Genomic DNA, 21,361 nt, shown 5'->3' with positions numbered 1-21,361 from the left:
TCCAGAGCACTCAGATTATAAAGCCAAAGTCTCCTTTATTAGAATCGAAGCTTACTAACCTAAACGCAAATCAGACACTTAACTCTCTGATGGATATAGTTCCCCATATTTTACCCCATAATTATTATATTTGGACTCTTGCAGTTGCAGCAAAGACAATACTTTCACCCATCCAGACAGCAGATAGCAAAAAGTTAACATATTCCATAGTTGACCAATACGTTTGCTAACAGAATCAAGAGGGCACACAGCCCAGTGAGTTCATTTTAATGCTACATGTTAATTTAACACTTCAGGACATGTAGCATATTGTTCCCAGTTAGCTTGCTAAGTTATAGTTACATTCCAAGGGCCAACAATATCCGGTAGAGTATATGTTTAAAGGTGAAGCTCAGACTTAAAACTGCCCGTTTACTCTTTTTATTTTCAAAAAGATTTATTTATCTATCTATCTATCTATCTATATAGCACGTGAGCAGGGGTGGGGGGAGAGGCAGAGGGAAGGAGAGAATCTCAAGCAGATTTCCCGCTAAGCAGGAAACCCAATCTCACAACGCTCCAATGACGACTTGAGCTGAAATCAAAGTCCCTGCCTCAACCAACCTAGCCACTCAGGGGCCCCTAAACTGCCCAAGTTTAAATCTAATTGTCATCTAACAAGGTTTGTGATCTTGGGCGTGATATTTAACCATTTGAATACCCACTTTTTTCAACTGCAAAATGGTGTTAACAATATGTATCTCACAGATAGCAGGGACTAAATGTGCTAATATTACAGTGCGCTTGCCCACTGTATCGGGTATGTTCTGTTAGCTACTTATCTAAGAGACATCTTAGATCTTAGAAAAATACATGTCAGGCATCTGCTGACATGTAGCAGTTTATTTTTTTTTAAGATTTTTATTTATTTATTTGACAGAGACAGAGATCACAAGTAGGCAGAGAGACAAGCGGAGAGAAAGAGAGGAGGAAGCAGGCTCCCTGCTGAGCAGAGAGTCTGACCTGGGGCTCGATGTCAGCACCCTGAGATCATGACCTGAGCTGGTCAGAGGCTTAACACTCTGAGCCACCCACGCACCCCCAAGAGGACAGTTTAATATGGAGAATAACATGTCAAAACAAACAAACAAAAAAAATTGTATCTATTAACTATTAATTTCTGTTATCTTGAGTTGCCTAAATTCGGGTTTTTCTTATCTTTCCATTACTGAATTCTCCCGTTCTCACACACGGGGACAAAAAATCCCAAGACGAAGCAAGGAACACAGGTAGGTAATACATCCGCAAATAGTCTTTTCCTGTCTATGGCGCTTCTCTAGAGAGCCAGAAAAGGGCCCGTCCCCACCCCGCCCCTCGACCTCGGAACATCTAGACCAAACCCCACACAAACCTGACGCCACTTCGCCGAGGACTGTTTACAGAGGAACCCAAAGCCTGACCCCACCCACGTACCGTGACCCTCCGAGGTGATTTACATATCGGTTGTTTATTGGCTACTATAAGCACTCGCTCTTCTCATTGGCTGACACTGCTCCGTGCGCGTCATGGGTCTCATCATTTCCGTTTCCTGCTCGCCTCCGGTGCCATGGCGACTGTGAGGGGACTGAGGCATCTGCTGTCATGTAGCAGGTGGCGCCGCGGCAGTGGAGAAGCTCCTCAGTCTCGCGTGAGTGTCTGCTTTCCCTGCTCTCGGAGAAACTCTGGATCTCAGGAATAGCCTCTTCCTTAGCGAAGGCCAGAGCCTTCCCTCTTCCCTGCAATCAGCTTTTCTTTCCCGGCCTGCAGACGCTCGCTGCCGTCGTTCCGGGCATATCCCAGGTCGATAACAATTCCGATTTTCTGGGAAAGACGCCCCATCGCCGGCACCCCGGCATCTTGCAGCTGCCATGCATAAAGGTGCCGCCAGCACTGGCTGCCGCTGCGCAGTTCCTGCTGCTCGGTGAGTACCGGTGGGAAGCGGAAACCCGAGAAGCAAAACACTGTGTCCGCATTAAGTGATGCGTTTCATCTTTGGCCCATAGAGAGCTCGATGCCCAATGTGGAGAAGCAGGTGCAAGCACTGACCAATTATCTGTGGAGCCGGCGTTTACCTGTAGAGCCCCAGGAGTTGCAAAGACGGGCTGTCCATCTTGAGAAGAAATTCCTGGAAAACCCAGGTGGGGCCTAAGAATAAAGAGTAGGCCCAACTGAAATACCGGTGGGAAATTAAGAGCAAGGAATAATTTTACAGATCTGTTTGAGTATCTGTGACAAACAGATACTGCGGTTTCCTGTTTGATTTTCTGGCTGCGGCTGCTTGTTACAGTGATGCCTTGCTAAAACAGAATAGTTTCCGAGGTTGCTCTTGGGATTTTTGTAAAGGTCAACAAGGTACTTCAGTATCCTGTCAAAGTCTAGGTCTTCGGGGTTTTATCCTGCAAATCCATTGGATTAGGACGGTTTAAGTTTTTATTAAAGTGAAATAAAATCCCCGTATGGCTCCCTGTCCAGTACTGAAACGCTCTTCAGGGATAGGAGAATGAGTATAACTCATCAAGTTACTTTCATGAGTGTGAGCTCCTTAATACTACAGACCTGCCTTTTATTCATCTTGTGTTCCCTGCGCTTCCCACAGTACCTGGTTCATAGGTGCTCAGTAGATAAAATAGTACTGAGCTGAACACAATCCTAAAACAGTACTGAGCTGAGATTTTTCAAACCCCTTTCTTCCCTCTAGGAACATTGGAGATGTCACGTACTAAAGTTTAGGGGGACCTGAGGAAATCCACAAAATATTGTCCTTATCCTATCCTTTTAAATCTTTGAGACACTTCCCTTTAAAAAAGAGCAAAGCCTGTGGGATGGTTTTGATCTTGTTGACTAAACTGCTGGTAGAGACAAAATACTGTCTCATGCATTCTGGTGGTAATGGTGGTGGTTGCTGTTATTCTTACCCAAAATTTTTCTCTAGATTTGGCATTTTCTTAAGCTTTGAGATTTTGCTTAAGGGGAAGGATGGAAATTGCAGAGGAATGGACAAGCAGCATATTCAGATATTGGATCTGAGCCCTGGTCTTCCTAGGTCCTCACTCAGTTCTTGTTCTCACCACAGACTTAGGTCAAGTGGAGGAGAAACTTCGTGAAGCTGTGCTGCGAGCCCTGCGCAAAACTACATACCATTGGCAAGAACTGAGGTAAGGGGGGCTAGAAGGGCTGCAAAAAAAAAAAAAAAAAAAATCTTGTCTTTAGGAGGAGACTGGGGAAGTGCTATTACACAATTCCTGTTTGAAAAGCCTACCTGGTTTGAAACTCAGGACTTCTCTATTTTTTTTTTTTTTTTAAGATTGTATTTATTTATCTGACAGAGATTCCAAGTAGGCAGAGAGGCAGGCGGGGTGGGGGTGGGGAGCAGGCTCCCCACTGAGCCTAGAACCCGATGTGGGGTTCTAGGGACCCTGGGATCATGACCTGAGCCAAGGGCAGAGGCTTTAACCCACTGAGCCACCCAGGCGCCCCAGGACTTCTCTCTTTTAAGGAGTGAAAGTACTGAGCTGGAGGAGCCCTTTCCAAAGATTTCATTCCTAAAAATATAGAAGGTTAACTATGGGATGGAAGTTATTTCCTGGTAGGTGTGACTCTTTGGTTTTTCTGGCAGCTACAATGAGAGCCTGAGCCTGGTATATATGGCCGCAAGACTGGATGGTGGCTTTGCAGCAGTCTCCAGGGCATTCCATGAGGTGAAAGCCCCTCAGCTTCCAACCCGTTACCGTCAGTTCCCTTATCCATAAAGTAGTCTCCTGGGGTATGGTTCTTGGGAAATTGCATGTCTTTGTTTTTTTTTTTTTTTTTGAGAGACTCTCTTTATCCTCTGAAAGGGTTTCATGACCCAAGGAATGTTTAAAATCATTGTTTTAGGAAGTTCCCAGTCTATAAAGTATTTACATTATATCTCAAAAAACATTCACATCTCATCTGCTCTGTCATGGTCCCCTAATTCATAGTGGCCCTAAATAAGAGTCTGCTTCCCCTACTGTGGAGTGTTACATATTTCTTCAGATCCAGGCTCGAGTTCCAGAGTTCCAGCCTCAAACCTTAATGGATTTTGGCTCGGGTACTGGTTCTGTCACTTGGTAAGTATCTTACTGTCTCTGTCAATTCTAGCTCTATAGAACCATGTGTATAACACTCCAAGAGACTAGGGAACCAGAGGGAGAATAGGAAATTTGGGAACTAGAATGTTTCTTCGCTCAGATTGGTGAGGCATAAGAAAGTATATGGATTAGGGCCAGAACTTAAAGAAACTTCAAGTGAAAAAAGACCCATGTTTAGAAAGATAAAAAAGGAAAGGAATTTAGTTTAGGGCATAGCACCAAGATTTTTTTTTACCTATAAGTAGTTTTTTTGAGCCTGACCTTTTTTAAGGAGTAGTAAATGAAGTAAGAAAATGGCACTGTTAGTTTTTCCAACCATTTTAAGATCATATTCTGTTTCCGAGGGTTGGGGTTGGGGACAGAGGGATCTCTTGTAGGGATGACTCTTTGTCGTTGGAAATGGTGATTTATATTTTGCCATCTTAGGGCTGCTCATAGTGCCTGGGGCCAGAGCCTACGTGAATATTTGTGTGTGGACAGCTCAGCTGCTATGTTGGTTTTGGCAGAAAAGTTACTGAAAGGTGAGGACGGAAGATAAGGAAGCATTTCTTCAAAGTTGAAGGAGTTAAGCAGAGAATGAAAAAGTTGTTTTATTGGGGAGTAGAGGATGGCTGAAAGTTAAAGAGGAGTCTGATTTCTTTCCAGTGTTGTGGTCAAGCAGAGGGTTGTAGAGGCCTTTGCTGGACTGGCGGGGGGTTGGGTAAGATAAACAGGACAGGCAACCCAGTGTTTCCCTGCCCTTTGTTTTTGTTTTTGTTTTTAAGATTTTATTTATTTGAGAGAGAGAGAGAGAATATGAGCCAGGGTAGGGGCAGAGGGAGAAACTGACTCCCCACCAAGCAGGGAGCCCTACCACGGAGCCTGTTGCAGGGCACAGAGCTCAATCCCAGGACCCTGGGATCATGACCTGAGTCAAAGATGGGCGCTTAAGCACCTGAGCCACCCGGGTGCCTTGTGGTTTTCTTCAGCCTTGGGACCCTATTTCTTATCGAGAGATCACTTCAGTTTATACCTGTACACTCAAAGTTGCTGTGCCTCTGCTTTACTCCACAGGTGGTTCAGAATCTGGGGAGCCTTATGTTCCAGGTGTCTTCTTCAGACAGTTTCTACCTGTATCACCCAAGGCAAGTGCCAATGTTTAGAGTGTTAAATGTGGAATTTGGCAGATGGAAAACTGTGGCTTCAGCTTTGCAACCCAGCCTTGAGTGTTAGAAGATAAAACAGAAGAAATATAAGGGGATAGAACTTTGTTAGGTTCTTGGAAGGAGGGTCAGGAGTGGGGATGTCACATCTCTCACGTTTTTTTTCTTGATTCTCAGGTACAATTCGATGTGGTGGTATCAGCCTTCTCCTTAAGTGAGCTTCCCAGCAAGGCTGACAGCACTGAACTAGTCCAAACCCTATGGCGCAAGACAAGTCATTTTCTGGTGAGCTGAAATTCCTTTTTCCCTTCAAGTTTTAAGGCAGTGTCATGGGTTTCATGCATTTCCTTCTCTCCATCGAAACTTGCACCATTCTTTTTTTTAAGTGTGTTTTTTTGTCTTGTTTTTAAATATTTTATATGTTTATTTGTCAGAGAGAACACAAGCAGGGTGATAGGCAGGCAGAGGGAGAAGCAGGCTTCCCACTGAGCAGAGAGCCAGAGGTGGGGCTCCATCCCAGGACCCTGGGATCATGACCTGAGCTGAAGGCAGACACTTAACCACCGACTGAGCCATCTAGGCGTTCCAAAACTTGTGTTTATTCGTGACCATTTTTATCATGCATAGATCCCTTTGTCCCTCTTTTAGGCTCTCCATTCCCATCTGATGTAGGGATGGCCCTTTCCTTTAGGGCCCTTTGCTGTATCTGTTAATGTCTTACAGAGCTGCTAGCATTTATGATTTCATGTAATTCAAAGCTTATGCTTATTTTCCTTTTTTGTGAACAGGTATTGGTAGAGAATGGAAAAAAAGCTGGGCACTGCCTTCTTACGGATGCCAGGGACCTTGTCCTTAAGGTAAGAGTCTTTCTCCTTCTTTCACTCCTGTCCCACCATCTGTCAGTGGTCACTGCTGCTCCCTTAAGACTGAAGAGACTCTGTCATACAATGGTAAGGGTGACTCTCAGGGTATTAGGCATATAAAGTTGTTATAAGATTGGATAGTGATTAGCAAACCAGGACCTGTGGATCAAATCTGGCCTGCCACCTATTTTCATATATGCCATGCTTATTGGTGTGTCTCTTGTCTATGGCTGCCTTTTTTTTTTTTTTTTTTTAAGATTGTTGTTTGTCAGAGAACACAAGCAGGGGGAGCTGCAGGCAGAGGGAGAAGCAAGCTCCCTGCTGAGCAAGGAGCATGGTGGGGAACTCGATTCCAGAACCCTGGGATCATGACCTGAGATGAAAGCAGATGCTCAATCAACTGAGCCACTCAGGTGTCCTGTCTAAGGCTGCTTTCATACTATAAACAGCAGAGTTGAATAGTTGGGACAGAAACAGATTTTGCCTACTCTCTAGGCCTTTAAAAAAGAGTAAGTGCTCCAACCCCTGATCCAGGGCATTGCTAAGCCAAGAACCTTATCTTTTGGGGACAGTATGAGCCAGTGTATAATCATAAATTTAATTGTCCTGGAGTGGGATTTTTTTGAGAGTAGAGGTTGCTGACAAGGGAAAGCACCATACTATGTGCCAAGTTCCTGCTTTTCTCCTACTACAAAGAGAAGGTTCTTTGTTTGGAGTATTAGAGAACCAGCCAGCTTAACTCAAGGAGCCTAGTTAATAATTATCAGAATTGAATGTTAAAGGAGTCCTCAGTTTACTGAGTAGAGAGATTGAGTTATGAGACTAGACCCCTCAGACCCAGCTTAATTTTTTTTTTATTTTAGGGAAAAGAGAAGTCACCTTTGGACCCTCGACCTGGCTTTGTCTTTGCCCCAGTGAGTATTACTTCTGCCTTTCCCAGCCTGCAAAGATGTAAACTCAGCTGTGGCCAGAAAAAGTGAGAGGGTAAAGCTAAGCCACCGTCTACTATTTTGTGTCCCTATTCAGTATCTTTCTTAGTTGTTGCCTTGGCTCTCCCTGCTTCCAGCTCCTATGTTCCCATTGCCCTAGCCCTTCTTAACTCTGTCACTCTTTGTTTTTCAGTTGTATGATTCTCTGGGGTTTTTTTGTCTTGTGTGTTCCCAGTGTCCACATGAACTTCCCTGTCCCCAGTTGACAGCCTCTAAGCCCCTGGCCTGTAGCTTTTCTCAAGCTTACCACTGCATCCCCTTCAGCTGGGTATGTTTCCTGGGAATGTTAGGGCAGGGAGAAAGTAGCCTTGGGGAACAGGATGATAAGGAGTCAGAGGTGGGAGGAGTTGGAGAAGTCAGAGAAGAGCCTGGAGGTTTGCAGGCCTGGGTGTACATGGCTTATAGAATCTGAAAATGGCTGCAGGGATGGGGGGAGGGGGGATCACAATTATTTTTCCCATCTGTTTTTTCTCCAAATAGTCTCTCTGTATCCTTATCTTAGAACAAGAAGAAACAAAAAGAGGAAAAGTTCTCAATGGTAATTCTTGCCTGGGGGTCTCCAGAGGAGGCTAATCGCTGGCCCCGTACCACTCAGCCTGTCCTTAAACGGCCACGCCATGTGCATTGTCACCTGTGCTGTCCAGATGGACATATGCAGCATGCTGTGATCATAGCCCACCAGCATGGCAGGTATAAAGAGTGTGACCAAAATTAGGGGGAGGTGGCAAGAAGCTAGAGCCCACATTGACCTCTTTTTTCCGTAGGGATTTGTATCGTTGTGCTCGAGTCAGCTCCTGGGGAGATCTTTTACCTGTGATCACACCTTCAGAGTCGGAGCTTCTTCTGTCCCCTGCTGACGACAAGGATTTTCTTACTTAGGCCTGCCAAGGCTGAAGCTCCCTGGTATCCAGGGTGGGAGTGCTGGCAGCCCTATGTATGTTTGCTTGAGGCTTTAATAATAATAAAAAGTTTTCAAAGAGTAGAAATGGATCTTGTGATTCCTAAAAGATACAGAGGTCGGTTGTCATGTTCAGTCCTGTAACAGAGAGAATTCTCAAGATATTCAGTGCCTTATCTTCTCACACAGGTTGCAAGCTTTTGAGATACTGCTTCTACCAGGTCTTCCCAAGGAAGTAATCCGAGGCAGTAGGGAAAGCCGCCCCCAGTCACAAGGGACTGGGGCTCAGCACGTGTCACAGTTGTTTGGTGGGCTACCTAAATAGGGAAGCTGGGCTGCCTAGCCTCTGTGTTTTCCTCCGTCCCTTACTTCTGTCTTTCTCAGAGTTCATCAACTCCCCCAGAGTTTGCCTGATATATTTTCCTCAAGAGCCGATCCCATCAAGACTGAATTTTCCATCTCCACGTGGCCCTGTAGCTCTAGGCAGGATCCTTCCATTTGCTTGGTTCATTTCTCGGATTTTCGCTAGGCCTTGCTATTTCAGAGCTAGAGAACCTTTCTTTGTCTTAAAATTCTCAGGCCCTCTCCCTCAGTACACATGATTCTGACTTAAAGTGGCTTGATTTTCAAATTTTCAACTTCAAGATGATGTGAAAGTGAGGCACATTCAGTAGAAGCCAGACTGAATTTTGAGTTCGGCTCTTCTCTCAGGTCAGCAGTATGTGGTATGATAGTCCCTTGTGATGCTGGGCAGCCGCAACTCCCAGGCAACCGCTCCATCACGATGGTAAACGGCTGGCACACTTCTAACCATTCTGGTTTTCACTTCCAGGACGGTATGTGGTAAATTACATGAGATATCAACACTTTATTACAAAATAAGACTTTGATTAAATTATTTTGCCCAACTGTGGGCTAATGTAAGTGTTCTGAGCACATTTAAAGCTAGTTGAAGCTAGGATTGGTAGCTTATGTATATTAAATGCATTTCAACCTAGGAGGTTCCCGATTTAGGCTGGGCTCATTGGAACATCATCCCATCATAAGTTGTGGAAGATATGTATGTATCCAGAAATGGGCACAGTCAAAAGTTGGAACAAAATCAATATTGTAATACTAGAAATCTCAACTCCCCACTAGAAATTGCCATGCCTGGAGCTATTTCTCTGGGGTTACAGGAGAGGGGAAGCCCCTCATCTACTAGTTTTCACAGAGTGGCGGGTGGCGGCACCACCTCTCAACCCCACCTCCTACCCAAATCCCCTCTGAAAAGGTAGGGTTCAGATATCAGCATAACAACCTATGAGACATAGGGTGGGGTGGAGAAGGTTTGGGAGTCTTAGATCAAATGTCTTAAATAAGGCAGGACCAGGTGTCCCCAGTACAAAACAGCTAGGAAGGACCTACCATAGACTCCCATTGTGGATTAGACCAGCATGAAAGAAGACTGTCCATAGCATTTGGATTAGTCACGGCAGTGAAGAGGAGAAGACACACAGCACAGGCTGTGCCTGGCAGGGAGTCTGGAGTTTCTGGTTTCCCAGTTCTGGAAGGCGTGAGCCAGGGGAGGGGCCTCCTGGTAAGGGGAGGGCGGGAATCTGGGGCAGGGCCCCAGTCAGCTATGCAAGGCTGCGCAAGCAGAGGCAACACAGAACAGGAGGATCCCATCGCCCTCCTGGAGCTCGGGAGAGGAGATACTCCAGCTTTGATCGCCTACTTCCACACTCCTGCTCAGAGATCATAACTCCCATTTGCTATTCTGAAGCATCTGCTTATCCTGTACCCCACGGATGGAACCACAACTAGGAGTGAAAATTGGCTGCTTCTTTGCCCTGCTGATTCTCACCCTGGTCTGTGGCCTTATTCCCATCTGCTTCAAGTGGTTCCAGATTGATGCCGCCACAGGTACAGCCCTGCCGCTGCCGGCCCCATAACCTCAGCCTGACTATGGCCCTTTCACCTATCCTGATGCCTTGCTCCGAGGCTCTCACCAACCCCAAGCTGGGGAGATTGGGTGCCACATGCTTGCTCTTTTGTCACCTTTTCTATCTCATTGCCAACTGGATTGTAACTCCTCATTTTCTTAGGTCGTCACCGCCGGGTCCTCAGCCTCCTGGGCTGCACCTCTGCTGGTGTTTTCCTGGGAGCAGGGCTCATGCACATGACTGCTGAAGCCCTGGAGGGAATTGACTCAGAGATCCAGAAGTTTAAGATGCAGGTGAGCAGCAGAAATGGTAAGCAGCAGGGCTGTGAGGCCAGAATGATGAGGGGGGAAGATGACAGAGCTGAGGACAAGGGTGGAAGGAAAAGCAAGAGGACTCTTTCTGGCATGGTGAACACCAGTCACATTGGACGTTAGGGAAAGTGACGGAGCTGAAGGGACAGGACAGGAAGCTGAGCTGCTCCCCACCTGATTTCTGCTTTTCTCTCCCTAGAACAGGACAGAAAGGGAGGGAAATGCTTCTGATGATGCTGATTCAGCTCAGGTAAGTATCTCCCACCAGTCCCTCGCTAGTGGGGGAGGAGAACCTCCCGGACCCTTTTGAGGGGAGTATGTGAGGAAACCAGGGATCCCCTCTGCTCCTCAGCTCAGACAGCACAGAGGAAAGGAGGAGCCCACTCAATCCATTTGGGTTTGTGGAACCCCAGAAAAAGCTCTGCTTTACTATTTCATTCTTTCTCCATCCCTTTGACATGCCTCACATTCTTTTCCCATATTACTAACCCTATTACGCTGGTGTCCCTTAGTCCCTCAGGGATTCTTCTCGTTGCTGTCCATACCTGCTCTTGGCTTCATTCCCCTGCCCTTCTTTATGCCCAATATGCTGCATCAATCTGGAAGCATCTGAAGCAGATGGGAATAAGGCCACAGACCAGAGGGAGAGCCAGCAGGGCAAAGAGTTGGCCAATTCTTACTAACTAGGCATAGTCCCACACTTCCCATTCTCTTTAGTCTCCCACTCCCATGGCCACCCAGTGTCCTTGCTTCTCTTCCCTTCCTACCTCACAGACCCTCTTTCTGTTCCTAGATGGAGTATCCCTACGGAGAGCTCATCATCTCCCTGGGCTTCTTCTTTGTCTTCTTTCTGGAGTCGCTGGCACTGCAATGCTGTCCTGGGGCTGCTGGAGGAACGACAGTGCAGGAGGAGTGGGGTGGGACTCATGTCCTTGAACTCCACAGCCATGGACCCCCACCCTCACCCTCAAAGGGCCCCCTTCGGGCCCTCGTCCTCTTGCTCTCGCTCTCCTTTCACTCAGTGTTTGAAGGGCTAGCCGTGGGGCTGCAGCCAACAGTAGCAACCACCATTCAGCTCTGTCTTGCTGTCCTGGCTCACAAAGTGCTCGTAGTGTTTGGGGTTGGACTGCGGCTGGTGCAGATAGGTACTAGGTCACGATGGGCCATGTTGTCCATACTGTCATTAGCTCTCATGTCCCCCATGGGCCTAGTCCTGGGGCTGGCTGTGACCCAAGGGGACTCTAAAGCAGGGCAGGGCTTAGCCCAGGCTGTGTTACAAGGTGTGGCAGCCGGCACCTTTCTGTATGTCACCTTCCTGGAAATTCTGCCCCGGGAGCTAGCTGGCCCTGAGGCCCCTCTGGCCAAATGGGGCTGCGTAGCCGCTGGTTTTGCCTTCATGGCCTTTATTGCCTTGTGGGCCTGAGAGATTCCAGATTTTTCTGATGGGCCTATCTAGGATGGCCTTCCTACCCTTGGGAGATACTTCCCCAGTGGGTTTGGCCCTCCACTGAGACTAAGTGGCATTCATTAGGCATCACCCTCATGAACTGGACCACAGCTTTCTCCTACATGAGAATCCATTTCTCCAGGACTGAGAAGAGGACGTTTAGGTTGAGTGCCTCTAAATTGGAGAATTGATATGAAGACCATCACTCTAGATTTAACTCTTGTACCATTTTTGCTACTGTGTATAATAAAATGTCCATTTTACCCTTCCCCTTCAGTCATGCTATACTTCATTTCTCCAGGTAGCCTAGGAGCTGCCTGGTACAGGAAGTGATGGAGTGGGGAATGGAAAGGCTGACTGTTGGATATTGTATTTTCTTCTGGAATCCAGGCCCCTAGCCATTCTGCCAGTTGCAGGCCATGCCTCCATACATGGGAGCATTGCTGAAATTCCAGCAACCTACTCCTGCCTTGCCCACAGGTGTTGAGAAACTGAGCTAGAGTTCCCAACATTTAGAGAGAAGAGGTGTAAAAACAGAAACCACGGGATCTAGATTTTTTCCTATGCTAACCACACCCACTCCACTCCCAATACCTATTATTGGCCAACTACAGTGTGTCCAGCAGACTCTTGAGATCAGGCTAAATAGAGCCTCCTTCCCTCTGGTTCCTATTTTTCACACTGAGCCCTGCGTAGCCTCAAGGATGCTGTGGCTCTTCCTTAAGCCTCTGTCTCCATCCAGCTGCCTTGTGCTGAGGGATTAAGAAGCAGTGTGTTTGGAGAGGGAGAAAGGCGCCAGATAAATGCCTAGGGTGATTACCGGGCTTTGCCACAACTTACTGGCTTTCCTGCTGCCTGCTCTACCTGCTGCTCTGCCTCCAGCCCCTCCCCACTAGGCCATCTTTCAGTGTGAGGAACCCCTACAATGTGCTGCTTCTCTTAAAAACTATGAAGGACAAACACAAAGCTGATTATCTGCTGTTGCCCAGTGCCCTGACCCATGAAATGGAGGAGTATCTCAGACTTCGTGGAGAAGGAGGGGAGAGAAGGTGCACCCCATGAGCTCAGTCACTCTCCCCACTTTGCCCCTTCTGGTACTCCAGTATATTCCTCTTAAGTGGTTTATACTAGTAAAAGTTGGGAAACAAACATAATGTTCTGAACATGGAACTGGTTAAAATATGATGCATATCCTTACAACAGAATACTATGCAAAGTACACCAACAGAATACTATGCAAGTACACCTTTGCTACTGACATGAAATAAGTCCAAAATATATTCTTAGTGGGAAAGAGGAAACAGTGTACTACATTGCGTATAATTGTTATTATCTGTGAAGGAAAATGAGGGAACACATGCACATGTATACATGTTAATTAACTTTTTTGAATGTTTTCTTTATTTATTTGAAAGAAAGAGAGAGAGCATGTGAGCAAGGGAGAGGGGCCGAGGTCAAGAAAGAAGCAGACATCCCCACTGAGCAGGGAGCCTGACCACTTAAGACCAGGGGCTCCAATCCAAGGGTGCAAGAATCATGACCTGAGCTGAAGGCACACGCTTAACCCACTGAGCCACCCATTTGCCCTGTCAATAAACTTTTATTTCTATTTTTTTGTAATAATATATTTGTTCATTATTATTGTGAGATTTTTTATTTAAATTCAACAGTTAACATATTATTGTTGGTTTCAGAGGTACAGGTCAGTGACTCATCAGTCTCATATAATCCCCAGTGCTCATTACATCATGTGCCCTCCTTAACGTCCATCACCCAGCTACCCCATCCCTCTACCCCTCTCCCCTCCAGAAACCCTCAGTTTGTTTCCTATCATTAAGAGTCTGTATGGTTTGTCTCCCTCTCTGGTTTCCTCTAGTTTTTTTCCCTCTTCCTCTATGATCCTCTGCTTTGTGTCTTAAATTCCACAGATCAGTGAGATCACACGATAACTGTCTTTCTCTGAATGACTTCTGTCACTTAGCATAACGTCCTCCAGTTCCACCCAGTTGTTGCAAATGCCAAGATTTCATGTTTCTGACGGTTGAATCATATTCCATCAAATATATTAATAACATTTAATACTTAAATCTATGTAATAGATAAATACGGTGAAGGGACATAAAAAACTGAACTGCGTCTGGAAAAGAAACTGGGGCGTAACAAACAACGACCAAAGGAAAACATCCTTTTTACCAGATTTGTTTCTCTGTATTGCATTTACGCTTACCATTTGCATGTGCGATGCATACATGGCTATAAAGGAAAAAGTCAAAAAAAACTACCTCATTGCAGCCCCTTCTCGGTCGGTAAGGAAGATCCTGGTAAATAGAAAGTCCAGACAATGACGTTAGGAAGAAAACTTAAAAGGACCACTGCGATGAAACCTTGAGTTGACCCAGACACCCCCAACCTGTCACCCCGCAGCAGCCCCGCAGACGGAAGCACACACCCTCGACTTCCGCACATCTAACCACCGACAGGATGGAGAGCTCGTGGTACACAGTAGGCGCTCTTTATCCGAAGCCTATTGGCTTACTTTCGCGCAGTGTTCCTCAGAATTTCAAAGAGCCTTTGGCAAGCCACCTCTACGGAAGAACCAGGAGGTCACGTTCTGGTGCCCCGGCGCGCGGCAAGGGAGGCGCAGCGCCCCCTGCCAGCCCTGACGGCGCCGACAGCGGGACCCGCCCGAGAGGGCGAAGGTGCCGGGCGAGAGCTGGGGTTTCCCCTCCTCCGCAACCCCCTCTCCCGGCAGCGCCTGGTTCCCGGGCTGTGCCCCCCGGGTCCGGGGTTTGCGCCTCTGGAGGAGGCGGGAGGTCCTCCCTGTAAAACCTCCAGACCTCCCTCCGCGAGCCGTGACCCGACCCCGCGGTGGCGGAGTCCCTGGGGGTGAAGGGACCTGGGAATAACGGGGCGGGCCCGGTGTCTCGGGGCACAGGGGCCGCGCCGCCCGAGTGTTACTCGAGGAGCCCGGGAGCTCGAAGAGCATCATCCCGGGCGGGAGCCTGGCTCTCCCGAATCAAAGCCCAGCACCGCGTCACCACCCACGGCCCCGTGCGCACAGATTCCCCGGGCGGCCCTGGCGTCCTTCCTCACTGTGCCCAAGAAGGAGGGGAGCTGGGGAGGAGCGGGGGCTGGGCGGGGAAACTCAGCCGGAGTTCCTGCCCCCTGCTGGCGGCAAGGCGCCGTTACACGCGCGGTTATTGAGGGTTGACGAGGGCGGCCAGCATCAGCTCCTCTTCATGGTCAAGGCCTCAGCCTCTGGAAAGGCTAGGAGAGAGGCGGTGGGCCGGGGGTCGATGACGGCTGCGGATTTCCGAGAGAAGGCATTAAAAAGAAGAACTGAGGTTCCCACAGATAAAGAGCGGTTGGATCACCTGCACTTGCCACTTAGGGGAAAGGGGGTGTCTCCTCCAGGCCCTCCATTAGGCCTCATGGATGGCCAGAGTGGACATTCAGTTGAGTGAGGAGGTGGTCAGGGCTGGCCGGGAGCCCACATCAGTCCGTGACCTTGACATCTCAGGAATATTGTGTAGTGGCAGTTGGGCCTTTCGTTGGTAGAGCCTTATTCAGTAATCATTTCTTGAGTACCTACACACTAGAGGAATGTGGGACTCATCAGAGAACACAGCAGACCAAACCAAAAGGAGGAAGAGGAGGAGGAGGGGAAGGAGGAAGGGGAGGGGAGAGGGGAGGGCAGGAGGAGAGAAAAGAAAGAAAGAAAAAGAGAGACAAAAAATATAAGTATGTAAATTATATAGACCGGTAAGGTCATAAGGTCTATGGGAAAATGTAACAGGAAGGCGAATGGGGGAAGCTATGAATAACATTTTTAAGTAGGGTAGTTAAGCATCCTTGATAAGGTGAGGCTTAGCCTTGCAGTATCCTTAGCCTTGCAGAATATCTAGGGAAAGGGAGGTGATTTCTTAAAGAGAGCCTGCCTGTCTTTTCGGAACAGCAAAGGCACCAGGCATAAGGAAGAGTGAGTGAGAGGGAAGATAAAGAGTAGGGGATTTGTTCTGAAACGGGAAGGTGTGGGAGGACAGATTACTTCCAAGCATAAGGACTTTTGTAAGGATTTTAGGTTTTATTCGGAGTGAAATGAGGCATTAGAAGATTCTGAGCAGAGTTGCATGATCTGAGTTATATTTTGAAAGGATTACTTGGGCTGCTGTGTGAAGTTAAGGGTTGAAGCAGAGAGTGCAAGTCCCAGATGTTTATAAGGATCCTGGTGGGAAGAAATGGTCTCTCAGACTAGGTGGTAGCAGTGGAGGTAGTGAGAGATGGCTGGATGTTAGATGCTGGATTAGGTTTGAAGGTGAAAACAGCAGACTTTACTGACAGGATGGAAGAGGGACCAAAAAAAAGGAATCAAGAACACCACCAAAGTCGTTGGCCTCAAGATTAAAAGGATGCTATTACCTTCGACTAAGGAGGGAATATTAATGAAAGAGCAGCTTTAGGGGAGGAGAAGAGAGGATCAGTCTTTCCACTTGGGAAGTGGTAAGTTTGACGTGTCTATTAAACAAACACTGAAGATGTCAAGTGGACACTTGGATATATGAGTCTGAAGTTCAGGAGGGAGAGCTGGACTAAAGGTATAAATTTGGGAATTTGGGGACTATCAATGGCATTTAAAGCCTTGAGACTGGATAAGATCACAGAGAGAATATGTGGATAGAGAAATGGACACCCTGACCCTGGGGCTCTCCCCATACGAGTACCAGGGAGAAGAAGAGGAACTTGCAGAGGGGCCTAAGAAAAATGCTCTGTGAGGTCGCTGAAGAGCCAGGAGATGGTGGCGTCCTAGAGACCAGTCTGGAGCTTGACTGTCTGCCTTGAGGCAGGACTGAGAGCACGATGCTTTTCATCCTTGCTTCTGTCATAAAAAGCTGCATTCTTTCGTCAGCCTTACCAAGGAGGAGGAGTGGTCAACTATGCCAAATGCTGCTGAGCATGGAGCAGCAGCCCTGTGAGAGAAGGAAAGCTCTCGCTTCACACTCACCTCGAGCGGTAGAGCCGAGAAGTCTGAGGAGTTGGTTACCAAGTTCTTGGCCTTGGGACGCCAGGGTGGCTCAAGCAGTTAAGCACCTGCCTTCAGCTCAGGTCATGATCCCAGGTCCTGAGATTGAGTCCCACATCGGGCTCCCTGCTCAGCAGGGATCCTGCTTCTCCCTCTGCCTGCCACTTACCCTACTTGTGCTCTCTATCTGATATACACATAAATAAATAAATAAGTGCTTTTTAAAAATATATTTATACCAAGCTCTTGGCCCAAAAGAAGACAGTCTTGTCCAGGAGTGAGTAGGAAGAGGATCCACATCTTAGTCACGCTTTCTCTCCCAGAAGAGGGAACGAAGAGGCAGAGTAGGGCACCTGTGTCTCACTTCCCCTGATTTAGGTCCCCAGTCCCACCTTCCCTAGACCCCAGACCCTCAGCATTTCACACTCTCCCCCTTTCTCCTTTCTCCTCATTCTACGTTCTCCACTGATGAGCTCACTTCGTTATATCCTCCTCCTCTTGCACACCCAGTCCCAGCTCCTGCCTCCTTCCTTCCCTCCACCCCACTACCTGCAGACCTCTACAGATTGCACGTAGACCCTCCTCATTTGGTTAAATTGCCACATAGTCCTAACGGAGTCCTCATATCAAGGAGCCATGTATTTAATTCCCAGTTCTGTCAGCTAGACAAATCATCCCACCATTCTGGTCCTCAGCTGCTAAATGAAAGACTTGGAATGAAAGACCCAACAAATTCCTCCCAACTCAGACTCTCCATAGTTCTCTGAATCCTTGAGAAAATGGAGGTGTAGGAACATGTGTGTAAAGAATTTCAACAGAAAATGCAATTCACATTTCTGAATTTTTCTACTAATGTAAATCTGTTTTTCCTAAAAGATTATACCTAAATCCAGAAAAAATAGCCTGACTACCTGAAATAAAACTTATTGTATTATACATATGTGATGGTTAATTATATGTCCTTTTTTTAAGATTTTTTATTTATTTATTTGACAGAGAGAGATCACAAGTAGGCAGAGCAGCAGGCAGAGAAAGAGGAGGAAGCAGGCTCTCTGCCAAGGAGAGAGTCCAATGAGGGACTCGAACTCAGGACCCTGAGATCATGACCTGAGCCGAAGGCAGAGGCTTAACCCACTGAGCCACCCAGGGACCCCAATTATATGTCTTCTTTAAAAAAGATTTTATTTATTTTTCTGACAGAAAGAGAGCACAAGCGGGGGGAGCGGCAGGCAGAGGGAGATGCAGACTCCCCACTGAGTAGGCAACCCGATGCAGGGCTTAATCCCAGGACCTGCAGGACTCAATCTCAGGACAACAGGATTATGACCTGAGCCAAAAGCAGATGACCAACCACTGAGCCATGCGGGCACCCCTTATGTGTCACCTTGACTGGGCCATTGTGTACCTGGATGTTCAATCAAACACTACTCTGGATATTTCTGTGAGGGTGGTTTGGAGTGAGATTAATATATTGTTTAAGTTTATTTATTTATGCAATCTCTACACCCAGTGTGGGGCTCAGATTCACAACCTCGAGATCAAGAGCCATATGCTCCCCTGACCGAGTCAGCCAGACACCCTCCTTTTTTTTTTTTTTTAAAGTTTCAGTGAGATTAACATTTAAGTTGTTAAACTGAGTGAAGCAGAGTGCTCTTCCTAATGTGGGTGGACCTCATCCAATCACTTGAAGGTCTGAATAGAACAAAATGGTAACCCTTTCCCCAAATGAAAGAGAATTCTCTTGCTTGATGGCCTTCAACTGGGACAACGGCTCTTTTCTGCCTTCTGACCTGCACTGAACATCAGCTTTTCCTGGGTCTCAAGCCTGCCTTCCTTCAGACTGGAACCACACCATCAGCTCTCCTGCATCCCCAGCTTGCTGCCTCACCTTAGAAATCCTGGAACTTGCCAGCCTTCATAACTGCATGAGCCAATTCCTTATAATAAATCCTTATGTATAACCTCTCGGCTCTGCTTCCCTGGAGAAACCTCACTAATGCAACATGTATATTTATTATTGTTGTGATTCGTTGCTTTAATATTATCAAGAAAAACATTAAGTATTACATGGAAAGTAACATCCAAATCCCTCTCCCTTGGAGCCGTTTTTCAGTTGAGCAAGGGAAAAGTTCAACACAGAACTACAGGGTGATCTTACACCACTGAGACTGATGGTCATTGGCTAATGTCCTGGAGGATACCGCTCAGTCAGTCCACAAACATCAGTGGAGTAGCCCCCATCCTTGGCTAACTCCAGTAGTTCAACCTCGGGTCTAATAGGAAAGCAAGAGTTTAATTCATTAAAACTAAGAGGAAGCTTTGATGGATGGGTGCTATACAGCCTAAAATATCTCAGTATCACTCGTGATTTGAATGGCTTGTGGGAATGTTGAAAATAAACCAGGAAACCACCACATCTTTGGTGCATCTGTTTCAGACTGGGCAATTGGGATTAAGCCTCACAATACGGTCTGGTAGGTAGCACTCTCTACACTTCCTAGTGTTTTTACCTGTGCTCAGGATCTAGAGTAACCCACCATCAGACTTAGTATTTCTGTGTATCTGGAAAGAATTTTACGGTTTCCCTGGCAGAAAAGGGAAGACAATCACCTTGTCTGAGGTTGCAGTGCGGTAGGTGAATAGCAAGGCTGTGAATCAAACTCCAAGCTGTCTTTTTAAAAAGCCTGCACACTTTTTCAGACAACCAAGCTAGTCCCTCTTAAGGGAAGGATATGAGGCAAGTAGGAGAGAGTAGGGCATGATGCTCCATGAAGGAAAACCCTGGCTTTGAATGAAGAACATATCTTAACAGTTAAGGGGCCTACAATTCCCCGGAAAAGCCATCAAAGGGAAAGACCCAACTGCTAAATATATCAGCAGTAATGACTATTCTTGGAAAACATTGTTGGGAAACAAGTTCAAACTGAGAAGCCAGACAATTAGGGCGTCCACCCAGGTAAGCCTGTTCATCTCAGAATTTCCCAGACGTCAGGCAACCTACACCATGACTCCATTCCTTCTGTATTGTTCATTAACATTTCCTTTCTCATCAACTCATGTTTTCACACAGCTTGATTCTAAACAATAATACATATGAAGCCAGTGATTTACCATATTGATTATTCATTCACACTGAAAAAAACACATGACAATTCATGCTTTAAATGTTTGTGTCCTGCCTTACATCAGTCATCTCACTTCCTACCAGTCATTCAAACCATTTCATCCTTCTACAAACAGTTTTATCTCAAGTTTCAACTCAATAAACTTTACCTGGAAAACATTTTCACAAAGAATGAAAGACCCAAGGACAATATGGAAAGACATAGAACCCGGGGAAGCCTGGATGGCTCAGTCAGTTAAGCATCTGCTTTCTGCTCAGGTCATGACCTCAGGGTTCTGGGATGGAGCCCTACATTGGGTTCCTTGATTGGTGGGGAGCCTGCTTCTCCCTCTGCCTACCACTCCCCCTGCTTGTGCGCTTGCTCGCTCACTCTCTCTCTCTGACAAATACATAAATAAAATCTTTAAAAAAAAAAAAAAAGAAAAAAGAAGCCCAAGGTCAAAGAGTTGGTCATGTTTACCCAGTTTTGTTCAAAACCAAGCAGGCTTTATAATCTCATGATTGTGGAATTGTTTCTAGTTGCCTCAGTAGAGCTGTTCTTCATATTTTTCATGGAGTCAATAAAAGAACTAAGTTTTGTGACCATTTATTTCTGTTTGCTCTGATTTCAAGAGTAAAGTAACACTTTAAAAGCTGAATCTGTCTCAGTTTTAGAAAGAGTCTCTAGCTGATAGTTACATTGAGGTGATGGTGGCCCTACATTTGCCTGCTTTAAGGCAAGCCAAAATCTAAATTTTCTATGTGAAAATTACCATCTGGATAAGCTACGACTAACTTCAAAACCCCTATTTTAAAAATAACAAGCAAAAACAAAAAACCCACTGGATAAGCCAATCAGAGTGGCTCTTGAGCCAGCTATACCCACTGTTTCTGCAGTGTGTGAGTTCTGCCTCACAAGCACTCAGGTGTTGTGGAGTATAGAATCATGACTATAAGCATTAAGGAGATTATACGCATGACAGCATTGTTCTTTACCTAATTCATTTTTACATCCTCATCACCTATAGAAATGCTTCACATACCATGTATATGAATAAACTTGCTTAACAATCAGAGGAATCAAGGAATTTGACAAAGCAAGAGGACAAAGCAGAGTGCTCCTAGCTCTGCATTCAGTCCTGCATTCAGTTGTGTTCATATTTATAGAAGAACATCAACAGTAACATGATTGCATTTTCAGATAAGAATAGAGAAAGATAGTAAAACACTATATGGGTTAATTTTGTTGGAAGATGATATTACACCAGTTTAAGACTTTAATTCCAATTTTTCTCACCTAGAAGAAATTTATCATCTATCTCTTAGCAGTTAGACCTTCCCCACCTTTGTGCCTTGTCCCACACCAATCCCATCAGAATGGTCAAGAATGCCCATCTTTTCCCTATTACCCAGCAAACCCCTTGCTCATCCTCATGGCTCTGCTCAGATGGAGCTCCCTCTTGCAAGCCTTCCTGAATCCAACAGGGAAAAAATAACTTCCTCCTTCTCCTAAGCTCCCATACCACGTTCATA

At 46.4% G+C, this 21,361-nt stretch overlaps 2 protein-coding genes across 5 annotated transcripts; both read left to right on the top strand.

The window, feature by feature from the left end:
- Nucleotides 1-1,550: 1,550 nt before the first annotated feature.
- On the top strand, nucleotides 1,551-8,110 carry LOC116590798 (methyltransferase-like protein 17, mitochondrial). 3 transcript variants are annotated; one of them, XM_032343113.1, is made up of 14 exons: nucleotides 1,551-1,666; nucleotides 1,786-1,939; nucleotides 2,022-2,156; nucleotides 3,092-3,173; nucleotides 3,635-3,716; nucleotides 4,036-4,109; nucleotides 4,557-4,651; nucleotides 5,184-5,254; nucleotides 5,450-5,557; nucleotides 6,061-6,129; nucleotides 6,999-7,049; nucleotides 7,300-7,392; nucleotides 7,627-7,814; nucleotides 7,889-8,110. In XM_032343113.1, the coding sequence occupies exons 1-14, from the start codon at nucleotides 1,586-1,588 to the stop codon at nucleotides 8,001-8,003; spliced, it is 1,398 nt and encodes a 465-aa protein (XP_032199004.1). In that variant the 5' UTR covers nucleotides 1,551-1,585; the 3' UTR covers nucleotides 8,004-8,110. The 3 variants fall into 3 exon arrangements, with proteins under 3 accessions (XP_032199004.1, XP_032199006.1, XP_032199005.1); XM_032343115.1 differs by lacking the exon at nucleotides 7,889-8,110 and having other exon boundaries at nucleotides 1,553-1,666; nucleotides 7,605-7,712; XM_032343114.1 differs by lacking the exon at nucleotides 1,551-1,666 and having other exon boundaries at nucleotides 1,776-1,939; nucleotides 1,996-2,156.
- A 754-nt stretch (nucleotides 8,111-8,864) lies between these two features.
- Nucleotides 8,865-11,974, top strand: LOC116590799 (zinc transporter ZIP2-like). Of its 2 annotated transcripts, none has more exons than XM_032343116.1 (4): nucleotides 8,865-9,927; nucleotides 10,110-10,240; nucleotides 10,458-10,508; nucleotides 11,052-11,974. In XM_032343116.1, exons 1-4 carry the CDS (start codon nucleotides 9,813-9,815, stop codon nucleotides 11,679-11,681), a joined length of 927 nt encoding a protein of 308 aa, XP_032199007.1. In that variant the 5' UTR covers nucleotides 8,865-9,812; the 3' UTR covers nucleotides 11,682-11,974. The 2 variants fall into 2 exon arrangements, with proteins under 2 accessions (XP_032199007.1, XP_032199008.1); XM_032343117.1 differs by having other exon boundaries at nucleotides 10,463-10,508; nucleotides 11,052-11,150.
- Nucleotides 11,975-21,361: the final 9,387 nt, after the last annotated feature.

Source organism: Mustela erminea, chromosome 5 (genome assembly GCF_009829155.1).
Source record: "Mustela erminea isolate mMusErm1 chromosome 5, mMusErm1.Pri, whole genome shotgun sequence".
Taxonomy (NCBI): Eukaryota; Metazoa; Chordata; class Mammalia; order Carnivora; family Mustelidae; genus Mustela; species Mustela erminea.
Note: the sequence above shows the minus strand (reverse complement) of the source record. Positions and strands in the feature narration are given on the sequence as shown.